Genomic DNA, 26,029 nt, shown 5'->3' with positions numbered 1-26,029 from the left:
AAAGTGCTCTTAAAGGCAGATTATTAAGATCTTCATAGAACGCTTCTATGTTGTACCCATTACAGAAACACAGCACGTCTAAGAAGTTAGTTCCTACTATTATTATGAGAATAGTGTAGAATGGTATTATTTGAACTCAGCCTAAAAGTCACGGAAAAGTTTCCATTACAGTCACTTCAAACTGAATGGCAATTTTTTCTACACTTTACATTTTCAAAAGTACAGATCCCATAGCTTTTCAGTGTACTTTTGAGAGTCCAGTGCTTACACAAAGCAGTGTAAAGCCAGGAACCCATGAAAAGTGCAGATGGGAAAGTAAACACCACCTCTGATAAAATTCCCAAGTTACTGAAGTTGTAGTATTGAGCAAGCTCAAAAACCTAAAAGACAGCTTGAGAGCCACTTGAATAAACAGAATGAAGTCTAAATACTACCACACAAGTTACCAAAACTACCATCATTCAGTAGAGCAAAAACTGTAATATTCTCCTATTAAAGAGAAGGAAAGAGAAAGAAAAACCCAGAAAGAAGAAGAGAAAGAAAAGGAAAGACCCAGAGCAATTAATAGTTTTTAAACTCTATATGTGTATTATAATGGTTCACTTTCACAACAGATAGTTGAGGATTCTTAAAGAAAATAGAGAAAATAACAATTTGCAAGAAATAGTTCTAAAACAGATCAGTCATCAAATATGTGTTCTGTTAGAAAGGGTATTTCATTCCAAACACTTGAAAAGAAAATGCAGAACTCCCACTCAGTTTACAGCTGCTGTCCTTTTACTCTGCTGCAAAAGCAGATTTCACTTGTGTGAAACTCTGCGTCACCAAATGTTGCTTGTGGCAGCAAATCCAGCAAGCCTTTGTTATGGTAGTATTTCTTTGTTAGGTGTTAGAACAATTTCAAAATATCTTCTTGAGCTTATGAACTGCAACACTTAGAAGTTTTTAATAACATATGCAGCTGCAGAACATCACCAGTATTCCAACAGTATAAGCAAAGCTGATGTAGGAGCACACTTACTGGGATACTAGAAATATCTTACGGGATTAATTAAGGTGGCAAACCCCAGTGAAGAACACAGTTAACTGGCCTAGGAAGCAAAGCATCTAATCAGATACTATAATGGCATCTGTTGGTTTGCCTTACTAATACATTAGCAGTAACACATTCTAATTAATGAGCGATACATTCTGTTGTGTAACTGGTAGGCTCCAGTCACTTTTTACCCAGTTACCATCCACATCTGCCTCTCCACGCATTCCCTGAGTTTATTACCTGCAATTACCTTCACAAGCTACTACACCTCTCATGTGCCCCAAAACTCCAGAGGGCAATTTCCTTGATTAAACTGCCCACTTGGTAATAAACTTCAGAAACAGCTGATGAAGTTGTAGCTATTCACATTGACTTCCATAAACACTGTAGTAAAATCTTGGGAAACAAAATTCAAGAGTGCTCAATTTATAAACAGGAACACCTAAAAAAAGCATGTTTTAGGAATCATGATTGGCTAAACAATTTCCAAATATATGATTTGAAGAACCACATTTTACATACTGTCATGTTAACTCTATACCACTACAAGCCAAAACACAAATTATACATCCAAAGTCTAGAAAAATTATGATAAAATCTGTTAATCATGTAACGTATTCATACTCTAATATAAAACGAACTTGGATTAGGGAAATAAAAATCTCAGCATGTTCTTAAATCTGTACACACAAAGTCCATATTTCTAACTTCAGGCAAATTTTTTAAGAGCTATCTTTTCTAAAACATCAGAATATCTACTGCAAAAAAAAACCTAAAACAACTTTTTCCTCACTTTTTCCTTTTATAAAAACTGGTTTGCTAATCTTAGCAGAAAGGGAAACCAAGAGGAAAGTAACTTGACAAAGTAACTTTAAGTTATTTACCCTAACTACCCATGCACACAAAGAATTTCCTTTGTGCAGAAAGGCAGAAGCCACACTGACACTTCTATTTATACAGAAGTTCAGCAAATGCTTTTGCTAATTCAATTCATGTAATCAAATCAATAAAGCACATAGTTCAATGGACTCAGGCAACAACTCAAAATTTGGAAAACAAAAAAAACCAATTTATTTGTTTCAGAAAATCAAAGATTAGTGATACATTTTTAAGATCTAGCTATGCTGGTCTACTGGCCCACTGGCTATCAAAAGGAGCAACCCCATCTCCCCTGCCCTCTGCACCCCTGATACTGATGTGATCTTGCAGCAAAGGGATGGAAAAAACAGAATGGCAATAAATTAACCCCACTGAGACTTCAAAAAATAAATAAACAAAAAACTCACAAACAAATAAAAAGCCCTCCCATATTTAGATTCCTTAGGTGTCAGCAGGTCACTGCAAGGTCAGCCAGAGACACCTCTGAAGTGTCTGACTAAGGTGACAGGAGAGCAGGACCTTCTTTCAGAACCTCTCTGTTAGCTCTTAAGGAGGTTTAGTCGCCTAATTAAATTCCAAAGGTAGCTGAGAGAAGGAATTATCAGCAACATAATCAGTTACAGAAACAATAATAAGTAAAGAACTGTCTATTTCTCCCAGGGATGGGTAAAAAAAAAATTGAAGGGAGGAAAAAAAGTTACTTACATATGGAGCAAAAAAGGAAATAAATTTTGCAACAGCCTTATCAGGAAAATAGGGAACTTTCCTTGAAAACTTGAGTGTAGTTTAGTCCACAACCTTCAATAGCACTTTTGGTACTCTTGCTTCTTATCCCTGTGCAGTGAGAAGGAACCACAAGGGGGTTGTTCTCTATTTTCCTTACTCACACAAGGCTTTGTAAACAAGGCTACATTACAAATCTGTAACCCTCATCCTGAAAAGCAGCACATTCACATCTGAAGTTTGAAACAAATGAAGAAGCTATTAAAAGTAGATAGTAAGAAGCTGACTTATTGTTAAGTCCTTGTTTTTTCTTAAGAAAAAACAGCAGCCTATAAGAAAGAGCAGTACAGTACCATGGTGATCAGAGCATTAAAAATCTGAAGCAGATGAGACCTCATGCCATCAAAGAAGGAAATAAGTACCCCAAGTAGCTCAGGCAGAGAATAATAAATATTTTTAAGATGACTAAGATGACAGTTCTTCCTGTCACCTCAGAGTACAGAGCTCAGCAGTAGGATGAAAGATAAGACTGTAAAGAGAAAAATATTCTATTTATTTAGCTTCAGTCCCACACTTGGAATGAAAAAATTGAATTCTGAAGAACATAGTTTTTGTCAGCAATAAACATTGCCTTAACATTAAATCTAACATGTGCAATACTTTACACATGGAGTATAAAATAAAGCATTTTCCTCACACCATCTGGAAAAATTAAAAAATATTACTAATGTTAATTCTTAGTAAAAAAACCTGGGTCAGGAATGTTCAGAATATTTTAAATCAATTTAAGCAAGGAAAAATGCAATATTCTCCTCTCTTCTGCAAACCACCAGGGTATCTCAATACTCCAAATAAGTTAAAATCCCTAAGTATTTTAAGATCACACCAGTAAGGAAAGAGGAAATTTTCTCTCCACTCCCCCTGCACACCTTTCCCAAAAAGAAAAATTCAAGGACAATTTTCTTCAACCTGTAGCAAAACTGTCAGGGGTAAAGCAAGAGGCTACCACTGGGTCTAGACATCCTTCCTATTTCAGACATTCCCACAAATCTAAGGGATGAGTTATGGACAATCAAGCTTTTCAGATTTCAGGAAAAAAAAAAAAATAGGGACATACCCCCATTTTCGGTTCACTGAGGTGGTTAACCCCAAAAAACAGTAAGATGCAAAACAAATCAGACAAAAGATACACAGTGCTGTACTTTGTGGGATTAATATGTATTTATTTTAGAACAAGCAAGTTCAACAATGGACAAGCCTACTTCCATGTCCAGAGATGATCAAAGTAAAATCATCTCTACACTAAAAAGGTTTCCAGCATAGAATTTAAGTCACCCAAGGCAATATCTTGAAATGTGTCAACAAGTGGCAATAACTTGTGCTTCAACTGTACTTCTCCCCTGACTGTGAATTATCAACTTCACCATCCTCAGAACTGCAGCTGTTAAATCAATTCCTGGGTACAATTTGCAAAAACAACCCCAAAATGTTATAAGCTGGCAAACCCCAAATGTTTAATTAAGAGTAGTTTTACTGGGACCTGTGGCCATTTCCCCTGGTTCGCTTTCACAGCTGCAGCACTAACAGGAAACTTAAAGTCATTTTTCTTCCCTGAGAAGTTGCAAATAAGCAAATGATGAAACAAGCTGCATTTTGTAATATGAAATAGAGGTCATGCAAACTAAATGAACTGGGGTTTGGGGCTTCTTTATGCTTCTGAGTAAATGCAGCACAATTTAAAATCCAGTATTCATCTGTTTAGAAGCAATTGTAATTTTCACACTACAAATATAACTTCTACATGGCCAAGAGGATAAAAAAATATTCCGTTGGTTGTATGCTACAGTAACCAAGAAAGAACCACAAAATAGCATCAATGCACAGTGCCTACAGCATGTCTATTCTAGCTCACATAAAGCAATTGGTGATGGCACTGAGGCAGTGTGTCACACAGTCTAGAAACTTACTTTAAAAAGGTGGGGAGAGAAAGAGTGGATACCACAATATTCAAAGAATAATAATGAATGGGCACATCAACAATTCCTCCAGAAGCTCAGCACAACCATCCACCCGCCAAAACTAAATCTGAGTATCTCTCCTCTTTCAACAATAGTCCTTAAACAAGCCAGTTACATGTTTCATACAGATAATTATTGCATGATGTCCATTGGTATGTGTTGCAAAACAGGATCACAACATGTTCCAACGGTCTCTTAAGTTCTACATGGGCTGCTGAGTAATTAAAACGCTTGGTACCATCTATTCAACAAAAAATGCTGTGTTTGCTGTAGATACCAACTGTGTAAGTAACAGGACACACACACAAAAAGTCTTACTCTAGTTTTCTGCGTGGATTTCATTCACTCAGACAAGTATGAACATCTACTGTAATTACATGTTTAACAGAAATCCCCCTGCTTGTTTGCAGGTCCTTCTCAAAGTTTGAGGATGAAAGACCTCTTATGAAGAGCTGAAACAAAGAGGTATAGCCTGCCAGAAAGGAGGAGGAGGTGTGTGTGGGAAGGGGGTCAAGTATTCTGATATCTGAAGTAGACTCCATCTCCCAAAGCCTGCAGTCACAGTTATACCAATCCAGACAGGGTCTGCTAAAGATGCACTGATCATAAAGATTGCATCTGGTCCTGCAGGGATGCAAGGGGATGGCACTGCATTCGAAGCAGAGCCATTCTGACCATGAGCAGCACTGCTGGATTAAGACCATAAAAACCTTTTTTCAATTCTGGGCTCCAGGAATGAGATAAGACTCTCAGAAGTAAGAGAAATGAGTAAGAGCAGCTGTAAGTAAACCAGACCCTGCAATAAAAATAGGAAGTAGAGTTCTTTGTCACATCCCTGCCCATCATGCAGACTGCCTGAGCTGTCTGGTACCTACAATACTGGGGAAAACACAGTGGCCCTTCTCACTTCCCCCATGATTGTAAGACAAATTCACAGCTTACTAGAAGTAAAATGAACTGACATAATTGAATTCCTTCTGCCGTGCAACACCATTATTCACTGCTGATAAGAAAAACTGAAAATCATCCCTAGGTATCAGAGATTGATTCAAATTTATCACTAAAATGAAGGAATTATTAAACTGCACTAAAAAAACAAACAAACAAAAAAAAAACAACCTACCACTGAACAAAAGACAGGGAGGTGAAAGAAACAATCAGATTCAGTTATCTGTCACTAACCCTCTCTGAAACTTACCCCTGATGATCCAAATGAAAAAGACCACACTAGCACACACATTCCCCTGTGCACTGCATGCTCCAGATTGCAAAGCATGTTCCAAAATACTGGGGGGTGAGACTTAATCTAAATTAATTTTAAAAACACCAAATAATTTCTGTGATTTTTTTCCACTGAAGTTGGATTTACAAAGTCTTCTAACAACTGTAAAACCATGACTAAATTTAGAGTATGTTTAAATGGACTAATAATATACAGATGCTTTTGTTGCCAGTAATCTCATTTGTAAAATAACATAATTTTAAATTCTAATGTAAAAGCTTTCATATAAGAAGAGTTGTGTCAGAAAATGCACACAAATAAATTACCAGCACTTAGTACACAGGCATGTGTAATGGTATTCTTGTTATACAGTGTGAGGGAGTTCTGAAAACGCTGTCAAACTTCATTAAGAGGAATGTTATGCTTACTTAAAACTACTAAAACATTCCAGGCTTTTTTGACTGTCCTATGCAATAAAGCAAAGCTATTAGCAGTACATTTAGCTGAGATGGCAAGAATTTGCTAATAGTTTCATGCTGATTAAGCAACAGGCAGTAAGCGGTGCCCTGTGCCCGCCACAGCGAGCACAGCCCTCCCCCGTGCTGCTGAATTATAATTCCATGCTCAGCACTCAGCGGATCAGCTGGAGCCAGCAGCCTTTAGAGAACATTCTCATTGAAACTACAAGTATAATAAAGTATGGCAGCACTATCTGCCAAGCTGTCAGGGGAAAATACTGCTTTAAAGGACATGTATGTATGCTTGAGTACATAGTAATGGTCAGTACATGAAGCTGCTCTTGCAAGCTGACAGAAAGCTGGTGCTGATCTCCAGAAAACACAGTTAGAATGGAAGATGAACTTCCTGGGAGTCTCCAAGAGAAAAAATAATTAATAATTAATGTATTTAGAATTACTGGATACACAAATACTTTGCCAAATACTATACCGTTTTCCAACAAGATTTCCATTGAGTTCATACAAAAAGGTGAATTATGCAACTGCAGGCATTGTAGGAGCTGTGGGTCCCAAGTCCCAGGAGGATCTGTAGAAATAGTGCTGAAAGCTGATCAGTGCACTGCCCAGAGAGCCTTCTGCAACTGCTGGCAGTGTCAGAGCTTATTCTGCCTGCTGACTGGTAAGATTTTGCTGTTCAGCCACATCTAGTACAACAGCCATATTAAAGATATGAAGCTTATTGGGAAAATTTAAGTGCCTGAATAGGCTTTAGGCTAACATTACTCCAAATGCTTTTGTCTTCACAAGAGCAGTAATGAGTAGGGAGGGTGATTAGCTGTATCTCCTAAATAACACTTACTCTGAGCTAGAGCTGTGCATTTGAGATTGCCACTAAAATAGGGGATTAGAGGATGGGCAAACAATCTGGCACAGCAATAGTACAGCAATAACAACAAAACCTCTAGTGAAGCCTCGAGATGAGCCTGGCAGCCATAAATCCCCTCAGAGGAATGCAGGGAGATAGTGAACCACTATACTCTGCTAAGAACACATACTTCCCATTTTAGCATATAGATTTACCTATTTTGAGCAGAAACAGAAGTTTTATGCCCCCTTTTGCCAAGGCAGTACAGAGCTTTGAGCCAGACTGGCTGGCCCACCATGACAAAATGCATCTAGCACGAACTTACAAGTATCAATTTCTCTAAAAATCACTTGATGTAAATCATGCCTTTATTGATATTCTTAGCATAATGCATCAATATGAGAAGATCCTTCAGCGTGAAGAAGATTCAGACCAAGAGGCTGTTTGATATGGTTTTGATGGCTTTTCATAGACTTCTTTTGCCACATAAACCTTCCCTCAATAAAGGCTGAAACTTAGAGACTATACAAAAACCATCTTCCCCACACCATTCAAACTTTTTAACATATTTCAACAATTTCAGATAACAAGTAATCTTTTAAATGGTTAAATTAAAATTAAGTGCTCCCACTTACTCATTTATCTTACTATTAAAATAGATAATCTAAAATTTCATTATTTTAAAAAATCAAAATTCATTTTCACCTGGCAGATTTCAAACAGTGGTCAACACATTAGACTCTCCTGTCTTTAAAACCCATTAGTCCCTGTATTAGATTACCCTTTATTAAATCTGTATTCAGATCCAGTATCCTCTCACATGTTTACTGTGTAACACTGAATATAATTAGTGGGTTCTATGACAGACAGCAAGACTTTTTTACAAGGTGCAAGACAAAGTCACTGTGTAAGGACTTAGAGATTAAAATTCCATTTTCAAATGAGTCTTTGGTATTTTAGGACACTGCATTTCTTTGGAATCCTGTCTCCCAGTATACTGGAATGGGACATTCACCAGCCTGCCTGAAGCAAGCAAACCTTAAGGCAAAAAGCAAGGATGGGAAAAAATACTTAACATTATAATGAATCTATTTCTGGTTTTTCCTATGCTCTGCAAGTGTTTTGTGTTTAAAACTCATCTGACCAGGAAAAATAGCTCTGATTTTGGCACTTATGGAAATTAAGTTCACAGCTCCACTAGAGAAGTATTTTAAAATTAAATTCCCATGGTAAGTTGGGCTCTTAACAGGCTCTTTACATATTGTCACCTCCAGTATACATAAGTACTCAGCTATTTAGTTTGCATGTTGAAGCTTCTAAATAAACCATTAAAATCCCACATATATTGGCATCTGTCACTTATACTGGAGCAGAGAGAGATATAAAGAATTAAGACAAAATGTCACAAGGCCTTCTAAATTCCCAAGACACTGCCTCTATTCTCAATACAATGTACGTGCTGAAGCACACAAGCAAAACTCTGAAGTTTTGTTAGGGCTGCTTGAACCCCCTCAATCTCATGTATTTTAATGACTTAGAACAAAGAACACCTCCTATTACATCACGTATAAGATTTCTTTCTGGTAATGAAGGATAAAGTAGAAAGCTAAGCCTCATGCCAGAGAAAACATACAGAGAACATTAGGTCAAGACTTCAGTTTAAAATTTTGCCTTAAAGGTATAATAGGATGAGCAAAATAAGTGTTATCACTTAGCATATTTATATATTTATATGAGGTGTTTCAAACTTGGAGCAGAGCAGGAATATTTCTCTCAGTAGCTGTTTAAAACCACACAAAAAGAAGTCTGTAAATAATTATGCCATGATGCTTTTAAGATATTTTTAATTTTAAACTTTTAACTGAGCTAGAACAGGCTATGATCACTCCAGTTTTAACACTGGGATTCTGTTTTGCAAAAGTATACTGAATAGCAGGAGGAACATTTTTAGAAATGTATCCAATTCACTGCACCTAACTTAAAGAAGTTAGAGATTTTTTAAGATCACTTCTGTGGGTTTTTTTTAAAATGCTCAAGCCAAGTACACAATTGTACAGACTTTTCTCAAAACAACAGACTACATATACTGCTTACAGCAGAATTAAGGAAAACAATAAAATTCTCATGGGAATCTCAACCAGGTTGAATCTTTTTTTCTCTCTACAACTACTGAAAATAGAGGTATTTGTTCTTTGACTGTATTTCTTAGTCTGTTTCTCTCTACTTGTAGACAGTTTGTTGGCACCCAGTATAACGACAGAAAGCCTGAAACATTCAGCCATGCATTTCTGCAGTTTTTCTTCCCCTTTATTTTCCTTACACTACCAAGAATGTCTTTCATTTTCAATAACAGCTATTCCTGCAAATCTGCATCTAGAAAAAGAAGTATACCTTTGTCATTGAATTTTGTGTTTCTATGTGAAAATGTTAAAGTAAATCTGCAACTACCTCTTTACTTCAATGAATATTAAACCAGCAATTTTTGTTTCAGGCAGTTAAGAAGATATAAAAAGACTCAGTATTTGTGGAATTTTATTTACTTTATAATTCTGAGGCTGCACTCAAGCAGATCCAACTATACCAAGGACAACACAGAAGGCTGGCTCAGGGTTCAACTCACCATTTAACATGATACTCTGAGAAGCAAAGCAGCAGTTTATGGACAGACAGTAATGATGTGAGAGAAGGATAAGCACACAGAATTCCTGAGCCCATCTATGGGCACAGAATTTAAATACAGCCCCTCAAGCTACTTTCCTCAGAAAATTTATTGCAAAGAAAGAATTTTCCAGTGTGGTACCATCTTAGCACAATGTTCACTTCAATTGTTTTAATAAACAGCACACCAAAGACCTGCAGCAGCTGGAAAGAGCTGTTTTACAGTCCTCACAAACGCTGTACAGGGAATCATCAAACCTTTGGACACAATCTGCTGATCTTTGAAGATTTACAAAACAAGAAAAGAAGAATACTAGAGTTTAGAGCCAGATTTTTAGCACAGCACTTAGGATTTGGATTTTTCTGGTTCTCCATAAAAGGAAAAAAAAAACCCACAAGCCCAAGTACATACCTACGTTTTGCTCAACAGATAGTTACAGTAGCAATTTATGAACTAGCAAAAAGCAAAAACGGATGCAATACAGTTTTTACATATATAATTAACTGAAAAGTAAACAAAATTTAAAAGTAAAATTTACACCTTGGTGGATCACAACCCACAACCTTGTGAAACACTGAGACAGGTCTCTGAGACTGAAGCATGGAAGAATAAAAAGAAAAACTGTCTCAAGTTTCACTTCCTTCACCCTGTGGGTCTCCTCAGGCAGTCACATAAGCATGACCCTTCAGGCTGGCAAAGGCAAGGAGAATGAAAGGCAGTGAAGCTGAAGGCTGTAGCTTTTCCTGAGCAGGCTGCCCTGGGTGACTGATGAGGAGCTGCCACGGGCACAAGCGAGCAGATGAGCTCAGCCAGAGGATGAGAGATGAGCAGAGGGTCAGAGGGACAGCGCTCTGCGACCACCGGGTCCCTGGCAGGGCCACGCTGCTTCTGCTCGAGCTCCTGCTCCCTGCCTAGGGCAAGGCAGCCACAGAGCCCGGCTGTGAAAAGCTCTCCCGGGAGCAAGCACTGCAGTCCTCTGGCATAGCTCGTGGGCATCAGCACCATAGAGTAACACATGCTACAGCAGGAAAAGCACAGAGCCTCGGGGAAGCATGAAAATGCCATTACAAGTTAGAGTGTAGCACTCGGGTGGGATGAACGAAACAAAGCCACAGCCAGGACAAATGGACCTAACCTGGATGTCAGAAAAAAGACAGTACTGATGAGTACATCTCATGAAGTTGGGAGGAAGCTTAAAGTTAGTAGTCCCACTATATGAGGTGCAAATCAAGATCAAAGCGCTATCAAGAAATAGAACACCTGCCCGTTTTTTGTTGTATATACAGAGAACATAGGTATATACACATATACCAACACACTTACATAGTCCCCTGTGCCTACAGCACAATGCAGTTATGCATGACAAACATCTATTAGCTTTTCCAGTTGGATGCAGATAACCAAGAATTAATATGGGTAATGCCAAGCATGTTGATAAATCTTCAGGGCTGGGGGCAGGAATGAAGCACCTTTATTCAATCTCAACAGGAAAAGCAGTCAAATCAAAGTCACTCAAGAACCTCTGCTACAACACTTTATTGGAGGATAAAGCTTCTTCTAAATACTTAAAAGACAATAATTGTGTGCAACATGGGAACATTTCTGTTGTACCATGAATTATTTCCAAAAACCATATCCCAGTGAACTTTCAAGCTCTCTAGAAAATGAATGTGCATGCAATATTACTAGACATGTTGAACAACCAGTTGAGAGTCCAGAAAGTTTGTTAACTGTATTTTTGTTTTTATCAGACATACCATTTTATTACAGTATTGCATAAGTACACTTGTTGCCTGAGTCCCATCACATCAGTGACAGTAAAAAATTAAGTGTGTCCTCAAGTCCTTCAGATCTGCTGACTTTGCAGTAGACTGTGACTGCCATAAAGGAGTTACTTACATGCTATTGACACACTCGTCACAATGCTGCCTAGGCCAGCACCACCACCTCCCTGCAGCACTGGAAATAAATATTTGTAGAGCCAGGTGGTGACTAGAGCAGCAAAGTGATTCAGCTGAACAACAATCCACAAAAGCAAAAGACGGCAACTGTGTAAACTATACACCAGCAGAAAACAGACATAAAACTCTGCTCTTCAGCATTGCATTTAAACAAAATACAGGGAAGTTACTTAATTTAACTAGGTGATCTGAAGATCATCCAGAGGCCTTAGGTAAACCATTTTAAAAGGGAATAGTTAAAACTATGTTATTTAAATTCAAAATGTAATATGTAATTTCAGATTTAAAATAGGAGTCCAAGTTTCTAATCATGATTTTGATTACAAGCAGAAGGTGAAGCCAGATAATTTAACATCAAAACTCAACATAAGCAATAACCTAAATTCATTCAGACAGCTCCTCAACTTCTAGCTTTCATTTACAAAACTTATCAGATGGAAAACTAGAATGAATTAAAATACAGACTCTAAACACCTATGCTAGTCTTCACTGTACACAACCTCCAAATCTCTGTCAAAAGCATTTACAAAGACAGGACAAAATATCAGAAGATGGGGGGGAAAATATTGCATTTTACTTCTCAACAATCCCTTGGACATTTCAGCAACAAACAGCCTAGAAGTCAGGAGTCCTCTGCAACATTAAACATGCACCCACTCTCATGTAAGATTTTTGTAAAGCCTTCACAGAACTGTTCCATGTTTCTGCTTGTGTTTTTCACCTCTTCTACACTGTTTTCAGCACTATTACCTCCTTTTCAAGGTGAGAGAGGCTGGCAACTGCACATTATTTAGAATACAGGAACACCATGAAATCCGCATTCTGCATTTTCCTTTTGCACCATTTTCTACTACTGGCATTCTCTGATTGCTTGAATGCTTCTCTGCACTAACCCAGCACTTTCATATCTACCAGAACAGAACTATAATCTACTAGAAATCTACCGTCTTTCCCAAGAACTAGGTCAGAAGTCCTATTTAGATAGGCTAAATTCAAAATTGATACAAGTGTTCTAACAGTATGTTGTCCAGTTACTCACAATCACAGAAGTCATTTGAAAATCCTCAGTTCTTACTATCCTGAAAGACTGTTCTGTCCAAAATATTGCCCTTAGCTTTAGAACAAACTCCACATAAAGGGAAAACCCATCTGTCTCTATCGCTTTTAAATCAAAATTACCTGGCAAGGCACGTCAGAGACATCAGCTGTTTGATACTAGATATGCACAGATTTTGCTTTCTCTTTTTTTAAGCACAAATGTCTACTATTCCAGAGAGCTGCCTAAAAAAAAAAAAAAAGGAAAAAGTGTTCTGCATTTTATTCTACAGAGTCATACGTTCCCTGATGTTTTGTCACACTGCTGTGAAACAAATGATACTTTCTTTAGGATTCTACAGAATAACAGCACCTTTGTTCTATAGGCAAGCACTGCAGTATTAAACAACTGCCTAGATCGTAACCAGGTAAAGACATGGCAAAAGCAATTGTTTGTACCCATTGTTGTACCCATGTGAGAGAACAAAGTATGATCAAATATTCTCAAAACAGTCTCAAGCAGATTTTTACATATTACAATCCTTTCTGTGTCTGATGGTTCCCTACTTCAAATGACAGAAGCACTGCCAACGAGAAAAAGCAAGTTCCCAGTATCTCCAGCTGCTTTCAACTTAGGCAACAGAGAGACAAAACACCCATTCCTTTTCCTAGGGCTGCTTTCCTGTTTAAGCATTTACTCCACCATCCCTAAAAATTCTGTCATCACCTTGCTGACACTTGGCACGAATTCAAGAGAAACGGCAGGTGGGACAACATGCACCAAAACTCACACTTGCATACTAGAAATAACACTTTTTTAGACAAAAACAGAAAAATCAATTCCATATTATGACTTCTATTCTTTAAGCAGTGCATCTTGAGCTTTGAGATAGGAAGTAATTCTACCAGGATAAAGGTTTATTCATCTAAATCAGTGCCTTCAAAGCTTCATTTCATCATTTTCTGCATTAATTTAGGGCAAACAGGGGTGCAAGAGTCAACAGACTGTGCTGGCACTTGCAGAATTTTAACACTGCACTAGGGGTTTGTTTCAATTCTGAAAGCACAACACCAAACTGCATGTACCAAGTAGATCTGTAGCTTACTCAGTTGAGCATTCCAACACCAGTATTAGAACAAGCCAGTCAACTAAAACCAGCTTGTCTCACAGGTCATGATTCTCTGACAACTGCCTCACACAGATAACACTTGTTATAACACTGGTTATTTTTTTAAGGAAGGCCGATCTGATTTGCAACAGGGATGTTCAGAGGAGCACATGGGATATGGGCTGTAGGCAGCAGTAGTGGCACACAAGGGCTCCTCAATTTAAGGCACCAAAATCCAGAATTACTCACCTGGACTGAAAGGGAGAAATACCTGCAATCTGACTTACATATTAAAACTACAGAGACAGAACTAATCACAAACAGCACACTGTAAAGTGAAACTATCCAGACCTACTGACACTGTGTAAGAAAAAAACCAAAAAAACCCACATATACAAAACCAGCCAGGAAAAATATTCCCTAATATTATCTCTCCAGAACCTTTGAGTTATTAATGTAATTCAGCAAACATTTCAAGCTGTTTACAAAGTTCTAGCAGCAACTACTGAAATTACAGAAAAAATAAATTAAATTTATGTTTTATAAAACTCCTTAAATTATAAAGCTTTTAGTTCCTTGTCATTTATTCTTCACCTTATTATAATGTGCATATTTCAGCATTTAACATCATTAGAATAACAAATGCTGTTTTTAAGAAGTTAAGAGATTAAAGAATGGTACTTAAAACATAATTCAAACTATTACATTATATATGAATCTGCAAACATGCTCAGTTTTCTTAAGAAAAAAAATCTTGCATGCTTCCTTCATACTGCCAAATGACTCATCTCTTGGACAAATGAATGAAATTAAAAAATCAGCATGAAATTTCTTACCGTAGAAGCAAACTGCTTCTGTGCCCCACAAAACAGTGACGGGTATTTATTTCAGAGGTTTAATGTTTGACCAGCAAGGTAGTCTAACACTAATGATTTGCCACCAGTCTTTCGACTAAATGACAAAGACAAGAATGCCAAGATCTCCAGAAGATACACTCTGACATCCACAGAAGCACAAAATATTTGGTTTTTCTGACTAAAAGCCTACTGCAATCCCACAGAAATTGCAAAGGCAAGACAGAAAGAGCTCTTTAAGATCTTTACTACTCAGAATTAATCAAAGCAAAACAGCCATCCTAGTGGTAATCCCCTTTAGTGCTTCACAGTTTATGCAATAGTCAATTACTAAAGAGGATGAAAGACAGAACAATCTTTGCAAATAGGTCACTGCCTATATTTATAATGATTAAAACCAACCTGCTGCTAAAAGTAACTTTTAATAAGCATAAAAAGTAACATTAAGACAGTGCCATGTATTTACTCTTAAATACATTCTGTCTCCTATTACAAAAGAGGCAGTAACACGCATCAGAAACAAAGTTATTTCCCATAGATCATGCATTAGCATTGCCAAAAGCAGATTTTAATTTCTGTCTGTAATGATTTTATTCCAAAGTATCATCCTCAAAGATAACACCTAAACATTCTTGACATGATCTCTGAACTTACCCAACTCTTTCCCTGTCTGCACACCTTCTCTCTCAAAACTTGTTAGGAAAGCAAGCATTGCCCAGGGTGCTTTTTAAAGATCACTTTTAATGTTGTCTTCTTTTGCTTCAACTTTTCCTGCCTGTTTGCCTGAACATGCAAGTCTTTTTTTTTTACTTCAGAACAATTACTCAGGTCTCTGCTCCTACTGCTCAGACATCTCATCTGCTTCTTTCAAGTACTGCCCATATCTGCTCAAGAATCACTCTTTCAGAACCTTCTTTCTTCCCCACATCCTTAACCTCCTTGAGGAGTATTTTTGCCCTTTCCTTGGGATCAAGACATCACACCTGACACAGTTTTCCTAAAATTTTACTGAACTTCATTGATTCTCACAGCCTTGAGTGCCACCATTATCTCAGCGGTGCATTCACTCAAACCATTTCATTGAGTTCCACTTTGACCTGCAGTTACTGTCAACACCAGAGATTTAAATCTGGTTAAACTGAAGCTTGTTTCTTCTCAGGCCCTACTTCCTCTAATTACCTCCAGCCTACCTACAGTTCAAGTCCATAAACATATGGTTCTTACAACGCCTTATCCACCAGAGTGGCAACCAACAGTTGCATTTTCTTTGCATAAATGTGAAGAATGTTCATTATCCAGTCCTGATGCTTCTCTTGACCGACCCTTTGCTACGTCTTCATTAGCAAATACTTCTGCTCACACTGCCACCTCTCTGTCCCTCACATATTTCATCTGCTAAAAATCCTTCCTTTACACACTGCTTTGGAGGCTCTGGATCATCCAGTATGCTCACAGCCAGCAAGGCATGACTTCAAGACTGTACAGTTGCAGAACCTGAACTTCATTACTGGAAAGAAGGAGGAAGATAATCTTCAGGGACTAATGTAACCATTTCTTAGAAAGATCTCACAAGAGAAGCATTCCTCTCTATCTCATATATTTGTACTCAAGGACAGTGAAAACATACTGAAGGTCAGGTTAAAGCTGAACACTGTCAGCTCAACCCCACCAAAAAATTACTTACATTAAGGTATTATTAAGGTAATTCTACCTTCTAATCCTACAAATTTAAGAGAAAACACCTGTAGCTTAGAGTTTATTATAATGCAGACTGCATAAAACTGAACTCCACAGCAGGCAGGGGAGGGAGAAGCAGTCAGTCTTGTGAAGTGAAATCCTGTTTGTGCGTGAAAGCCAGGAACTTGATGTTCTCACTACAGACTAAGAGCAATAAAAACAGCTTTCTGAGCCATTAATTTCTACACAGCTGATTTCTACTAAACAATGCTCATTATTGAAAGAATTCTAAAAAAACTGCCAAGCTGTTCCAGTGAGAAGGCTGGCACTCTGAACATCTAGACTGAGCTAACGGTGACATCAGTTCTACCACTGCTTTAATCCCCACGGCTACTAAATGTCAAACATTTTCATTGTATTTAAAGAGCTTGTGATTATGCTCGATGAGATTAAGTTACAAAATAAGGCAAACTGCAAGGCACAGCGAGCACCCACACTCTTGCTGCCCAAGATTCTGATAATAGCAAGTTCTTCAGTAACATCAGTCATACTGCCAAGCACTTTCCACAGCCAAAATGCAGCATATTTAGTATTTGTTATTCTTAAACACTGTGAAAACTCGCCCCACTTCAGATTTCCCATTTCTACAATACATGCACTGCTGCCCTGCTCAAATACAAATCTGATTCATAATCAGTTGTAGTGTTGAATAAAGTATAGTGGGGAGGGGGGAGAATGGTGAAAAGATTAAGTGTCACTGCATCAAGCAGCACAAAGTCCAGTGGAAACTGAGCTGCAGGCTATATATTTATTATTGACAAAAGACACCCATGTAATATTAATTCCATCTGCCTTAGAGAAGGAAATGCATCAAATTATAGTCAAAACAGAAGAAAGAACTGTCCTACCATGTAATATAAATTTTAATGTGGTAAACTATTAGAAATAAGATACACTTTCTAAACATTCCTTGGTATTTTCATAATTTGTTTGGCAATTGATTAATATGGCAGTAACATGCCAACACACGCTTCTAAAATAAATATCTAGTAATCACTTTATCATGCCAAGTTCTAAGTGGTTCATATCAACTACACTGAGCTAGGGCTGTAAAGAAAGTGCAAGAAAACTCATGGATTCTCACACTGCATAAGAAAGACATCACTGATTCAAATTCAGCAATCCTATTCATTCCATATTATTTGGGGGAGGGTTCACAAAGTTAAAACTAACATAAAATATACAAATATTAGAGACATAATGTCTCATAACTATAGAAACTCTGAATATAAAGAATGAGACTAAGAATATAGTAGGATATTGAAAAGCTACTGATTCTGATTATTTCAATAAATATATATAAATATAGCTGAAGATTCTGTAATTCACCTAATCAATCTTGTATCTTTAAGATCTTCCTATACGGACTCGCTCCTAAGCAGCTTTGCCTTCATTATTTCTTATTAGCAAAGTACTGATTCATAGCTCTCGATGATAAAACTTTCCATGTCTAAAGTTAGCATCAAGTTTGATTTGAGATCCTCTGGTACAATGAACACATGCTAGCAAGTGGGATTTACTGTAACAATCAGTTCTTATCCAAGCAAAAACAGTTTCACACTACAGATTAAGTTCAAGAGTAGGGAGCTTTTAACAAAATTTAAAATAATTTAACATGTCCCTACAGAAAGATGGGGGAGGCAAGTGTGAGGTGGGTGAATTATTTACATACACACATATATAAATATATAATTATGTGTATGCACACATACATCACTGGTTTAAGAGCAAACCTGGATTACAACAGACTAATTAACTTGGTTACCCGTACCAGAAGTGACCTGATTAAGTCAGAGTTCTAATCTTTTGATGGGGGTGGGGGATGCCTGTTACAAAAAAAATTAAGAAGTGAGAGAAACTGCTTTACCAAGGACAAAGGCTGTCAATGCTCAGTTTTAGCCTGAAGTAGGAGTACATCATTCCTGAGATTCTTCCATACTAATTAACAAACTCACATGTTTTGAGTTTTAATCCAGAGTAAAGTTGTGAGAAGCAGAACTGGCAGGGCTGACTAATTAAAACAGCCTACAAATAAAATTATCAAGCCAGAAATTAAACTCCATATAAATCTTAAGCGCAATTAAACCCACTAAGACGTTAACATACAGTTCTTACGTTATCTATTTATATTTAGGGAAAACTGACAGTTAACTACCACTATTATTTCAACAAGAAAAATCGTGAGGAGTTACAGCAGTAGGCTTCCTTCCTCTGAAAGAAAATAGAACCCAATTCAGTGTCATATTAAACCAATCTTAATACAGAAACACTACTGTTCTTTAAATCACAGAATAATGTAAATGGAATCAGTTCCCATAGCACAGTAATTCTGCAAGGACCAAATACATCAACTGTTTCAATTTTAGTAACAATTTTATGCTGAGAGAAGAAATTTTTATTTAAGCAATTCGAATTTTTTGGCAGTAAGTCTCAACACAGCAGCAATCATGGGAATAAGAAAAGAAAACAAACCAGACATGGGGGCCATTTTTTAGCTTACCTGCACTTGTTCTGTGGAACTACTACTGAGTTCATCTCCGGACTCCGAATCTTGGTGAATTTTTTCTGAGCCTTCTCCTGCTGAATCACAACATTGTTCATGCAAAAAGCTGGTCTTCTCTATTTCCAAGAAATCAGGGCATGGGAAATGACCCATGGAAATGGTTCTAAACTGATTGGAAACCTTGGGAGATTGCAACTCATTGTTAAGTTTTCCATTGTTCTGGGTAAGGTCCAGACTCAAACCAAAAGTTTGACAGGGGCTACTGCTCGGTCCTAGATTTTGATTGGCATCTCGAACTAAGCAAGACACTTGAACTGGAGAAGATTTTCCAAAACTAGAAAGCTCTGGTGACTTATTCACATTTTCTGTTGATCTCTGTAATCCATGTGTCAACTTCAAGGTGTTATTTGGCAACATGCTTGCCTGCTTCACAGGTGGCATCAGCGCTTTACGGGGTATTTCCTTCACATATTGTGCTGGCACATAAAAGGGTTTGGAATTTTCATCTCTTTTGACTTGCCACCAATCATCATTAGTCTTTTTCACTAAGATGTATTTCTCCCCTTGCTTGATCACAATTTTCTTGTCCTTGGCTTCATACTCATAGTCGTACTCCACTTGAATGTAAAATTGTCCTGGAAGCATCTTCCCACCCTTATCAGCCATTTCTATCTGAAAGCTTTCACCTTTTCAGACAAAAGGCAAGCAACATTCTGTTTCAGTGTTATTTTCCTGCTAATGTTCAGAGCTGTAAGGAAAAAAAAAGTATATGTAATCAAGTGGCTGGCTGAGAGCACCTTGGAGAAAAATAATTTTTACTAAATCCTGCCTATTCAATTCATATCAACTTTAGACTAACTGATGGAAAAAATGCAGTATTTTCAGATACCTTTCTCAGTGTTGAAATAGAAAATCAGTAGCACAACCTAGGTCAATGAGTTAACTGTCCTATTCACACAAGCCTCCTGCTATGAAGTGCCTCATTAGCTTTATTAATTAATTATTTATTGTTTCTATTATTGAATAACATTGATTGATCATTGGGGATTTGGGGGAGGGGGCACTGATCTGAGTCAATCTCTTGCTTACACACAGGCTTAATTTCTTTTTGAAACTGTCACTACAATAGTTCAAATCAAAATATTCCAAGGAAGACTTATTTACCTCAAAGAAAACCTGATCTAACCAAATGTTTAAGGGCTAGATCTAAAAAATGCAAACAAAAACCTCAACAGTGACAAAATAGGACTATGAACCAAAATGGGTAATGAAATAATCAATAATACATGAAAATTCTGAAAAGTACTTTTCAGCATCTTTATGATCCAAACAACTGCTACTGCATCCATACCCAAAAACAAATTCTCTCTATTTAATCATGCAGCATCAATGTCCAAATTCATGGGTGGGTAAGCATTAGTCTTGCCAACTTGCACTGAAGACAATATAGTAAATTAACATGAAAGGTAGGATTTTTAATCTTGAAAATCAAAGCATGTAAGATCTCCATCAGTCACGTGGAATGAAGGAGAATTCAAGTAAAATGCTGCCATATTTAATCTTGTAAAGATTAACAAACACATATTTTTATTTTTAAATACGTGTTTCGCAAATGAGAAAAGTTGCATAGAAACTTACAGCTCTGCAAGTTAAGACTTTGTGATGAGATTTGTAGCCTTTACCCTGCCACAAAGTGGAACTAATGCAATTCCATGCAGGCACACACACGCAGAGTGAACTCGGCTGCTAAATGGGACTAAGGACAGAAATAACATCAGACAAGAACTTCTGGGGAGATCTAAAACAGAAACCACTCAGGACTGTTCAATTATTTTGCCATTTCTGTTATTTGATCTGAGCCTTGAAAAAAAATACATTTGCCACTGAGAGACAAAGTAGAAGGTAAAAAGCTAAAGTATTACACCAAGACAGAAGTGCCCATCTTTAATCTGCATCTCCCCCTCAGCCCATCTTCTTTTGCTTCCAAGAAGCATTTTCAAGAACAACCGTTTTCAAGGCTCCAAATAGAATCACAAAGTCAGATTTGCAATTTCATCAAAGACTTGACAGAAGGAACGATGGTACCACATTCAACAAAGCTGACAATAGGAACACAAAGCAGTAGAAAAGAATGCCAGGATTCTGGTGCTTACTCTCTATCATAAAATGGCACATTGACATTCAAAGTCTATTTACAGCCTCTGTACAAAACAACCTGCTTACCTGCTATTCTACATAAATAGGTGTTTTTAAGTGCAGCTCTGCAGTTGTTTAGCAACAGCAGCAGAAGATAAACATGAACAAATTGCAGCCATTCCCGCGCTCTTCCTAGTTTTGGAGGCTCTGCCATTTAAATGCTGGTTTTTCCTTCTTAGCAAACCTGACTCCTTCCAACACTTCTTCAAAGCTGCTACCAATCCCCTTCATGGCTTCCAGGTCAGACACCAAAAAAATGCAAGTCTTACCAAGCTGCAGTCTACCTCAAAGCTCTGTTACCTCAAAAAGCTGAACCACAGTACAAGGATCCATTCAGAGTCTCTTTCTCCCACACAGGAACCAAAAAGAGAACATAAGCCTCTGGTTTCCCACAGGGCCATCAAGTGTTTAAAAGCTTGGATCTTTCATTCCTCTTTTGTTGGTTCCCTATGACTATTTACTGAGAATGCACACTTAACATTTTTCAAGACAGAAAGGTTCAACAGGTTGCATGTTCTGTTTAAAAAAACCAAAAAATTTTGAATAATACAAGTTAAGTAAAACAAAACTGCTACAAAAATAGCTCAACCCACTCCAGAAGTCAGTTTTGCAGCCTAATCCTTTTCCAAAAAATAACAACAAAGAAGAAATAACAAAAATAAGTAGCACAATTTCTGGTCTTTCATCCAAGCTGCAAAATTATCAAGTCAATAGCAAACATTTGGTAATGTTGAACATATGACTAAAGAGAGACAGGCTGTGTTCAGCCAGAACACTGAAACAGTTTTACAAACAGATCACATCATCAGGATCGAGCAAGGCTCTAATTCTCCTCCTCAATCCTAAAAAGCAAGAAATATGTATGGTATAGTCGGGAAATTAACCCTGTAGATCAGCAAACGACTACCACAGCCTTGATTTCACAGATTCAAATGCATTAATTTTTGTTTTACTTTAATTCTTTTAATGAAGCCTTCGTGTCAGAAAAGGTAGCCTGCCTGTACTCTCTGTGCAGCCCAGGGGAGAGCCAATTGTAATGCCCTTTCATGAAGCTATTACACAGAACACAGTTTAAAGAGCCATGGGAGCCTTGGTCAAACCTCTGCTGTAAGGGGCTCACGACAATGCAGGCATGAATGCACGATATTGACACTTGGACTACTGACTTCATTGTGCGACTAGTCAACAACTGAAGTGATATGGCATGTCAGCCCTTGTAACCTCACAGTACTTTTCATTCCTTGCCATTTACCTGTCATGCTGGATGGCACCCACGTTAGTAAAGAAGGTTGAATTACTCTAATTAGAGAATGATAAGGATGAAAAATCATTTACTTCCACAGAGAACATCTGTAAGCTTTAATACCTTAAACAAAGTCTCAGTATCTGATTGAGAGATTAATAACAAATGGCTCGACTAAGAAAACCTATTCATGAACACCGAAGAACAGACTCAGACCTCGCTTTTCTCCTGGTGAAGAAAACCCCAATCGCTACTGGCAAGTGATCCCAGGTGGGTCACATCCCCACGTGGACACACAATCCACCATTTCCCGGAGCATTCCCGCTGTCCCACGGGAGCGGAGCCTGGCGATGACAGGCACGGCACCGGGTGCGGCAGGCGGTGCGAGAGGCGAGCAGGGCTTTCACTCGACACGGGGGCAGAGATCCCTTCGGACTCCGGCTGCTGATGGAACCGTTCCCATCTCTTACTCAGCTAAGGCTGAGTAAGGCTGGCAAACCCTGGGTGTTCGCAGAGGTCAGCTCCTCCCTTCCCCCACCCCTCCGCCCGCGGGCGCGCCCCTGCCCGGCCCTGCCCGATGGGCTCCGCTGCTCCCGGCACCGGCCCGGCCCGATGGGCTCCGCTGCTCCCGGCACCGGCCCGGCGGGCTCCGCTGCTCCCGGCACCGGCCCAGACCGGCCCGATGGGCTCCGCTGCTCCCGGCACCGGCCCGGCCCGGCGGGCTCCGCTGCTCCCGGCACCGGCCCGGCCCGATGGGCTCCGCTGCTCCCGGCACCGGCCCGGCCCGATGGGCTCCGCTGCTCCCGGCACCGGCCCAGACTGGCCCGATGGGCTCCGCTGCTCCCGGCACCGGCCCGGCCCGGCGGGCTCCGCTGCTCCCGGCACCGGCCCAGACTGGCCCGATGGGCTCCGCTGCTCCCGGCACCGGCCCGGCCCGATGGGCTCCGCTGCTCCCGGCACCGGCCCGGCCCGATGGGCTCCGCTGCTCCCGGCACCGGCCCTGCCCGATGGGCTCCGCTGCTCCCGGCACCGGCCCAGCCCGGCCCGATGGGCTCCGCTGCTCCCGGCACCGGCCCAGACCGGCACGATGGGCTCCGCTGCTCTCGGAACCGGCCCGGCCCGCTCAGGGCTCCGGGGAGCTCTCCCCACAGCGGGTGCACACGCAGCACCAGGGGTTCCACATGCCATCACTTGCCTCTAGCCGGATTTTTATGTGCGTCCCCACAGAACGAGACCGTTTTTATCCAGACCCGATGTGACAGCTCCAATCACCCTCAGACAGGCAGGGTTCAGAGAGCTGCAGGTCCGCTCCGAGCTGAGCCTTTCCTGGAGCAACCTAAACCCTGCAGCTGCTGCACCCTCACCTCCTTACAGCGCCCAGTCTTAACTACAGAATGATGCTCTCCCGATGCAAATGCTTGAAAGAAGCACGGTCCTAAGACACAGAATCATTAATATGATCATTTATGATACACATATAGTATGCTCATGTATCGTATGAGATATGATCACCTCTACCTTCAGCGTTATCCTAAAATTCAAGACTTCCCCTCCCACCCTCTCTTTTGAAACTATCAGGCACGCAGCATTTACTTCTCATCTTCCAGAACCAAGTAACTGAGTCTTGGGAAATAACCTAAAACACTTTTTGGTATTTGTTTTACTTTCCTCTGGGAAAAAATAACAAACCCTTACTGGGGATAGGGAATTGTTACTTACTTTCTAATACAAGCAGATGATACGGTGTTAAAAATGCCACTGAGTCTTAACGAATCGCCTTAAATTTCTTTGTGTGACCTTGTTCGCAGTGTCCTACAAAGCAGCAGCAATTGACTTGTGTAATCTTTTTCCATTTTCAGCATCAAACTTCACCCACTACTGAAATGAACCCTTCCACAGTGCTGATACAGAAATAAACTCAATTATGAAGGCTAAATTAAGATAAATTCTTAACAGTTCAGGCCAGATGAGATACCCTAGTGACACCTCAGTAGATTCCACGATTCTGTTTCTCCCTGGGCAGTTTTCTTAGGGGCTCAGGCTGTATCTGCATGGCCACTGCCTGGGAGACTGGTCTCTTGTCAGACTTCAACCCTATTCATACCTTTCTTCCCAAGGGGCACCACTGCTTGTCCAGCACACCTGACTCCTCAGCCAGTATTTTCACGCAGACCAGTCCTCACCGACGCCTCTAAGAGCCACCCTCTGCAAAGCGTGCATTTAAAGCATGCAAAAGTTGCATACAAATAGGGGCAAATGGAAACAACATATATAACCAAAACACAGACAGCTTACAACCTGTATGAAAACAAGCTTAGCCCTCCACTCTTTCCTCAAACACAGTTAGAAACCGAGCATTACTTGCAAGTAAACTACCTACCCGGAGCTCACACGTCTTTAAACGCTAGAGGCATAATAAGCAACCATTTAATAATTGCCCGTGACTCAGAGCACTGAATAAGCGATGCATTTTAAACAAGTGTCAGGACAACTTTTCAGCGCCGCTGCAGCTCCCCCCCCGCCCCCAGGCGAGCTCCCTCGCAGCCCCGCTCGCTCCTCGGTGCGGGCTTTTGTTAAGTTGTTGTCTGCGAGGGCTGGTTATAAATAGCGCGGCAGAGCCGCCCCGGCCCAGCCAGCCCGAGTTGCCGCGCTCAAGTTCGCACAAGGGCGGCAGATGCCCCCGGCCCGGCGGGGGCGCCCGGGAAGGGCGGCGGGGCCGCCGCTGCCTCCCTTTGTCTCCCGCAGGTGAGCGGGCGCCGCTCGCACACGGCAGCGCGGGCGGCCCGGCCCCGCCGCCCGGCAGCGCGGCCCGCGGCAGCGCCCAGGTGCGGGGCTGCCTCCCGGCGCCGCCAACTCGGCGCTCCCGGCGCCGCCCGCGGAACGGAGGAGCCGCCACCGCCGGGGGCAGCGCGGGGCGGCGCCGCCCGGACCCCCGGCGGGCGCGGGGAGCGCTCCGCGAGGCGCCCCAGGAGACGGAGGGCGGGAGGGCGGCGCCGGGGGGCTGCGGCCCCGTGCGCCGGCCCGGGCGCGAACGTGCCCCCGCGGGGCCACCCAGCCCTGCCCGACCGTCCCGGCGGCGGCAGCGCCGCGCTCGTCCCCGTCCCTGTTCCCGTCCCCGCGCTCCCCTCCCCGGCGGGCCGAGGGGCGCGGCGCAGCCACCCACCTGCCGCCCGGGCCCCGCTCCGGCTGCGGCGGCTCCCGCTCCTCTCCCGCCGCGGCCCCGGCCAGTGTCGGCTCCGGGGCACGGCGGCGTCACCGCGGGTCACGTGCCGGGGCGGGCCCGCGCGGGGGCGGGGCGGGGGCGGGGCCCGGTGAGAAATCGGTGATCGCACCGGGCGGTCCGGCCGTGCTGCTGCCCATCTCGGCCCGGGCTGCTGGAGCCGTGCCAGCAGCACCTCACTGACGTGGCCGTGGGAAATACCCAGGCCTTTCTGTCCCTGCTGAAGCGAACAGTGAAAACAACTGCCAGGCACCTTCCTCGCTGCGTACGGGTGTCGGTCTCACTCTTTAATAGATGATACCTGAAGAAAC

General features: G+C 40.8%; 1 protein-coding gene across 5 annotated transcripts in view; it reads right to left on the bottom strand.

Moving 5' to 3' along the window:
* ARHGAP12 (Rho GTPase activating protein 12) overlaps positions 1-25,791 on the bottom strand; it is a 76,116-nt gene extending 50,325 nt beyond the window's left edge. The window contains exons 1-3 of one of the 5 annotated variants that reach the window (XM_058831816.1): positions 25,662-25,722; positions 24,603-24,703; positions 19,057-19,807 (exon numbers count right to left, since the gene is read on the bottom strand). In XM_058831816.1, coding sequence (XP_058687799.1) covers positions 19,057-19,725 — 669 coding nt within the window. In that variant the 5' untranslated portion in view covers positions 19,726-19,807; positions 24,603-24,703; positions 25,662-25,722. Of the gene's footprint in view, positions 1-19,056; positions 19,808-24,602; positions 24,704-25,661 lie in introns of all 5 variants that reach the window. The other 4 variants (XM_058831819.1, XM_058831818.1, XM_058831820.1 and 1 more) reach the window with 4 other exon arrangements.
* Between the last annotated feature and the right edge of the window lie 238 nt (positions 25,792-26,029).

Source organism: Poecile atricapillus, chromosome 2 (assembly GCF_030490865.1).
Source record: "Poecile atricapillus isolate bPoeAtr1 chromosome 2, bPoeAtr1.hap1, whole genome shotgun sequence".
In the NCBI taxonomy this organism is placed as follows: Eukaryota; Metazoa; Chordata; class Aves; order Passeriformes; family Paridae; genus Poecile; species Poecile atricapillus.
This window is presented reverse-complemented; position numbering and strand designations above follow the sequence as displayed.